Genomic DNA, 6,618 nt, shown 5'->3' with positions numbered 1-6,618 from the left:
TGATGCTTCACCAACTTCTATTGAACCTCAGAAGTTCATTGATCGTTGTGAAAAGATATTGACTACGTTGGGGCTGAAGGAGACTCGTGGTGTGGAATTTGTCACTTTCTTATTCTCGGGGTACGCAGTCTTGGTGGATTTCGATTCGAGAGGTAGACAAGCGGGGTTACCACCTATTACTTGTCGGAATTTTTGCTTGTTTAAGGACGAGGTTTATTCCATTAAGCAAGCAAGATGACATGAGACGTCGGTTCAATAATCTAAGGAACTATGACCGTTACGAAATATGAGGCCAAGTTTACTGATTTATCCCGGTATGTACCTTATTTGGTAGAGATCCGAGAGAAGATGAGATGATTTGTGGATGGACTTGAGCATCGCTATCGTGGTCCTGTGGTACGAGATGTGCGATATGGTACCTATTCAGATGTAGTTGACACTGCTCTCCGTTACGAGTCCTATCTAGAAATGGACAAAGTTGAGCGTGAAAGCAAAAAGCCACGTATCACAGGTGGGTCTAGTGGTGCTCCATCTGGGGGCAACAGTGGTTTTTATCGTGGGCAGTCCAGATCTACTCCGTCAGAATTAGTGGTACAGTCTTCTAGTAGTTATTCAGCTAGACGAGGACGGCGGCGGATGCGAGAGGAAGGGTAATAGCTCATATCGGTCGGGTTATCATCCGAGGTTCTAAGCGTGGTAGAAATCACGATGTCGTTGCTTTAGGCGGATGGGGCCTGTTTTACTTGTGGTGAAAAGGGGAATATTGCTAAATACTGTCCTAAAGGAAATTCTGGTGCTAGTCGAGCTACTACACAGTCGCAGGGAACTACTACAGCTACACAGGGTCAGATTCACCCAGCTAGGACCGCTCCATAGGGTGCTCGTGGACAGGGATGACAGGGTGCCCAGGTTGCTCAGTGAGGGGGAGGACCACCGAGATTCTTTGCTATGACCAGACAGGATGTCGAGGCATCTAATGCAGTAGTCACAGGTATTATTTCTATTGGCTCTCATGGTGCATATGCTCTTATTGATCCCGATTCTATGTATTCGTATGTATCCCTTCTTTTGCTATATTCTTAGAATAGAGAGTTGAGTATATTAATGTGCCATATGTAGTAGAAACCCCAGTGGGGGAGAGTATATTAGTGGATAGAGTTTATAGAGATTGTGTTATATCTGTTTAGGGCAGGGACACCGTAGTTGATCTATGTATGTTACCGATATCCGCTTTCGATGTGATTATGGACATGGATTGGTTGGCATCATGTTATGCATCGGTTGATTACTACGCTAAGCTTATACGTTTTAATTTTCCTGGAGAACATTTAGTGCGGAAAGGCATGACTCCTGTGACTCAAGGAAAAATAATATCTTATGTAAAGGCACGCCGAATGATTAACCATGGGTGTTTGGGTTTTATTGCCATCGTTTATGATACTCTAGCGGAGAATGTTACTATTGATAGTGTCCCTATTGTTCGCAAATTTGCGGATGTTTTTCCTGAAGATTTACCCGGCCTACCCCCGATGAGAGAAATCGAGTTCAGCATTGATTTAGTTCCAGGGACTCAACCTATCTCTATTCCTCCATATCGTATGGCTCCAGCTGAGTTGAGAGAACTGAAGGCTCAACTCCAAGAGCTACTTGATAAATGAAAATGTGCATTGACTACAGGCAACTGAACAAGGCGACTATCAAGAATAAGTATCCATTGCCTCATATTGATGATTTGTTTGATCAGCTGCAGGGTGCTACTCATTTTTCCAAAATCGACTTGAGATCAGGTTATCATCAGTTGAGAATCAAGACTGAGGACATCTCCGAGATAACTTTTCGGACAAGATATGGGCACTTCAAATTTTTGGTGATGTCATTCGGGCTGACTAATGCCCCCACAGCATTTATGGACCTCATGAACAGTGTATTCAAGCCATACACAGACCATTTTGTGATTGTGTTCATTAATGATATTTTGGTCTACTCTCGGAGTGAGGCTGAGCATGGACAACACTTGAGAATTGTGCTACAGACACTTAAGGAACGAAAGCTTTATGCCAAGTTCTCAAAATGTGAGTTCTGGTTGAGCACAGTTTCCTTTTTAGGACACGTAGTGTCTCGAGATGGGATTCAAGTTGATCCAAAGAAAATTGAAGCAATTCGAGATTGGCCTCAACCCACTACTCCCACAGAGATACACAGTTTCATGGGACTAGCTGGATATTACAGAAGGTTTGTGGAGGGTTTCTTGAAGATAGCTGCTCCATTGACACGTTTAGCTCAAAAAGGTGTGGTATTCTAGTGGTCAGATGAATGTTCAGAAAGCTTTCAAAAATTAAAGACTGCATTAACTACGGCTCCGATTTTGACCTTACCTACTGATGAGGGTGGTTTCACTATTTATTGTGATGCATCTCGAGTCGGGTTGGGTTGTGTCTTGATGCGAGTAATGGTAAAGTGGTAGCTTATGCGTCTCGACAGCTAAAGAAACATGAGAAGAATTATCCAACTCATGACTTAGAATTGGCCTCAGTAGTATTTGCACTCAAGATGCGCGTCACTATCTTTATGGTAAGCCGTGTGAAATCTATACTTGATCACAAGAGTTTGCAATACATATTCAAGCAAAGAGATCTGGATTTGAGACAGCGACGGTGGTTAGAGTTACTTAAAGATTATGATCTTACTATTTTGTATCATCCTAGTAAGGCGAATGTGGTGGAAGACGCCTTGAGTAGAAAGTCTATGGGCAGCTTGGCCCGATTTACTGCTGAAGAACGACCTATGGCTAAGGATATTCAGGAATTAGCCAACCGCGGAGTTCGGATTGATCATATAGTACAGGGCAGGTTATTTGCAGTTATGGTGGCACAATCGTCCTTAGTGGGGCAAGTCAAGGCTTGCCAATATGAAGATCCCCGTCTTGCTAGACTGCGAGATCGAGTGCAAAATAGGGCGTTAAGTCATTCTCTATTGATGGCGAAGGCGTGTTACGTTGTCATGGTAGACTGTGTATTCCTATGGTGGGTGATGTGAAGCAACTAATTCTTGAAGAGGCTCATAACTCGCGATACTCCATCCACCCAGGTGCTACGAAGATGTACCAAGACTTGCGTGGATTATATTTGTGGAAAGGTATGAAGGCTGATATTTTGAAACGTGTGACAAGTTACTTAAATTGTTAGCAGGTCAAATATGAACATCAAAAACCCGGCGGAGTAATGCAAAACTTGATTATCCTAGAGTGGAAGTGGGAAAGGATTGCGATGGATTTCGTAGTTGGTTTGCCGAATACTTTCAAGAAACATGACTCAGTCTGGGTGATTGTGGATAGACTCACCAAATCTGCTCATTTTATACCAGTTTGGGTTACTCATACCGCAGAGCAGTTAGCAAATATTTACCTCCGTGAGATAGTACGACTTCATGGTGTGCCTATTTCTATAATATCTGATCGAGGTGCACAATTTACTGCTGAGTTTTGGAAGTCTTTTCAGAAGTCGTTGGGTTCACAGGTCGAGTTGAGTACAGCTTTTCATCCACAAACTGATGGACAATCTGGGCGAGTTGTTCGATTTTTAGAGGACATGCTTAGAGCTTGCGCGATTGATTTTGGTGGTCATTGATGATCGGTTGCCTTTAGCGAGAGTTTGTTTATAATAACAGGCTTACCAATCGAGTATACGTATGGCACCGTTTGAGGCTCTATATGGTCGCAGTGTCGCTCACCGCCTGGATGGTTCGAACCGGGCGAAGCACAACTATTAGGTCCAGATTTGGTTCGCCAAGCCTTGGAAAAAGTTGCATTGATACGAGAACGGCCTTGGACAAAGACAAAGTAGACAAAAGTCCTATGCGGATAAGAAAGTACGTGATGTGGAGTTCACGAAGGGTAAAAGTCTTTCTAAAAGTATCCCCTATGAAAGGAGTTATGAGATTCGGTCGGAAAGGTAAGTTAAGTCCTAGATACATTGGTCCTTATGAGATTTTGGATCAAATTGGGTTGGTGGCATATAGACTTGCTTTACCTCCGAGATTGTCTCTTCATTCATCCCGTATTTCACGTGTCTATACTAAGACGATATGTTGGTGATGATAGCCATAAGATTCAGCCAGATGATGTGGAGCTCGATGAAAATTTGACTTATAAGGAGGGTCCGATATCTATTCTTGATGGGCAAGTGCGACAATTGAGGTCAAAGAAGGTAGCTTCAATAAAAGTGTTGTGGCGTAATCATCCAACCGAGGAGGCTACTTGGGAGTCTGAGGCGGATATGCGAGATAAATATCCTCATTTATTTGACGAGACAGGTATGATCTAGATTCGTTAGAGGACGAACGTTATTTTAAGTGGTGGAGAATGTAATAACCCAATTTTTTAATAAGGGTTTAATTGATAATTTTAGCTAAAAGGAATTTAAAAGAAAAGAATTTTGTAATTAGTATTAAAAAAAATAAAAAAATAGAAAATAAGGAATTTAGTGGGCCAAGCCCAAAAAGGAAAAAGGAAAAAAAAACAATTTAAAAAGGAAGGGCTGAAGCCCCAATTTGAAAGAAAAGAGAAGAATATTTTTAAAAAGAAAAAGCAAGCCACTGTAACAGAGGTAGAAAACGCAGAAGCAAAAGAAAAAAAAAACGCAGTAGAAGAAAGGGAGAAAAAGAGACGAAGGGAGAGGAGAAAAAATAAAGATTTTCCACCCAACTCATCAAGGTAATGACTCTAAACTTTTATTCAAGTTTTTTACATAATTATTGGGTGAATCTTTATGGTGAAAACATGGGAATATTTTGAGAAATGGAGAAAGTTTAGCTCTAGGGTTCTCAATCAAAATCATTGATTTGAAAGGGCAAATAGTGTCGGATTTTAGACTTCTATATTTCATTGGAATCCTCTCATTAAGGCCTTCCCGAAAACATATGTCTTGTCGGGTTTTGAACACATTGACCAGAGGCGTTTTCGTCCTTTAAAATTTGACTTTAACCGTTTAAGCCTCTAAAAATATAGAAGTGGTTTACCCTAAGGGTTTTGACCATTCTAAATCCATTTTTGTGTAGTTTGAGGCAATACGGAGACTCGAGAATGCAGTTTTGATTTATTGGGAAGTGTGCTTGAATTGTGAATTTGAGGTAAGTGAGACTTTAAGCTTTGGGTACTTGCTTTCCAAAATTCATTTTAAAAATATGTTTTGTCTGCCTGGTCCATGTGTTAGGGCGAGCGTGGGCTTGGCAGAATCGGTGGTCCTTAAGGCCAACCGCATATGCTTTATTTTCAAATAATCCGAAACTCTCATTATAAATTATTTTGTGATGTGATATAGCTGTGAGCCATGATATTGCGGCATTGTGTATGCTTCCCTTAGCATTGTGTAGGCTTCTTAATTATATTGGGGCATTGTGTATGCTTCCCTTAGCATTGTGTATGCTTCTTGATGATATTGGGGCATTGTGTATGCTTCCCTTAGCATTGTGTATGCTTCCTGACATATTTGGTACATTGTGTATGTTGCCGTGGATTCATAGTGTTGACTAATTCTTTAACTGCCACTTATGACGGCTCGTAGGGTAAATTATGTTGAGATATATCATATATTTGATAAACAGTGGTTTGGACCTTGATTGCTATTATATAATGATATATTCATGTGCATAATATTTTTGTGCTTGTTGTGTGTTTGTATTTTCTAACACCTATTCCAGGGGTATTTGAAGTGGCGGGTCGAGGATCTTACTCGGATATATTTATGTATAACTCACTCCTTACCTGCATGTCCATGCAGATACTGTCATTGAGAACGAGGCTGGTAATTGAAGACTTCGTGAGTGGATTATGTTACTGAGGAGAGCCACCGCATTATTCATGGAGGCAGCCATTTCAGCTTTATCTAGTTTATTTCTAGTTATTTCTTTTATTTTGGGTTTACATGCCCGACACTTAAACTCATGTAACTCTGTTAGATGCTCCATATTCTTAGCGTGGGATGTGGGCCAGAGATTCTTTTCATCTTAGCGTTGGTTGGTTTTCATAAATCTATTATGGATTTGGTTGGCGACTATTTAGCATTTTTCTCATTAATAACGTTGTTGAACCTGCACTTATTTTCTTTTAGTGCTTTTGTAAATGATTAAGAGTATGATATATGGTTCGCCTGGCAGGTGGCATTTGCTGGGTGCCAATCACGTCTAGCGGGTATTTTGGGACGTGATACTTCGCCTAGCTACATCGTGTAATCATCGTATGCTCCAAAATCAATCACTTTTAGCCCGATTTTCCATCGTTTGTCTTCATCATGCCTATACACATGAAATATAACAACATAAGCCCAAATACGATGATTTCATCATAGATTAAGCGATAAAAGTCATAAGAATAGGATGTAAAAATGGCACGAAACATGATATTTGTGCCAAATATCATATTATTATTGTTATTTCAGGCCATATAGTCTGATGTTCGAACATTTAGCATTTGGAAGATTTCAATATGATGTAGCGTTGCGGAAATAATCTGAAGACTATCATTTTTGTTTTTCGATAAGATTGGTTATATAATGACATTAGTGATATAGTTCAAACAATATATGTTTTTTCAGTTGCAGTTATATTAAAATCTTAGATCGG

At 40.4% G+C, this 6,618-nt stretch overlaps 1 protein-coding gene across 1 annotated transcript; it reads left to right on the top strand.

Moving 5' to 3' along the window:
• Positions 1 to 468: 468 nt before the first annotated feature.
• On the top strand, positions 469 to 3,626 carry LOC132041524 (uncharacterized). The gene is made up of 6 exons (XM_059432236.1): positions 469 to 591; positions 724 to 844; positions 1,447 to 1,628; positions 1,745 to 2,293; positions 2,482 to 3,012; positions 3,189 to 3,626. Exons 1-6 carry the CDS (start codon positions 469 to 471, stop codon positions 3,624 to 3,626), a joined length of 1,944 nt encoding a protein of 647 aa, XP_059288219.1.
• The last annotated feature ends 2,992 nt before the right edge of the window (positions 3,627 to 6,618 follow it).

This window comes from Lycium ferocissimum, unplaced genomic scaffold (genome assembly GCF_029784015.1).
Source record: "Lycium ferocissimum isolate CSIRO_LF1 unplaced genomic scaffold, AGI_CSIRO_Lferr_CH_V1 ctg10507, whole genome shotgun sequence".
Taxonomy (NCBI): domain Eukaryota; kingdom Viridiplantae; phylum Streptophyta; class Magnoliopsida; order Solanales; family Solanaceae; genus Lycium; species Lycium ferocissimum.
Note: the sequence above shows the minus strand (reverse complement) of the source record. Positions and strands in the feature narration are given on the sequence as shown.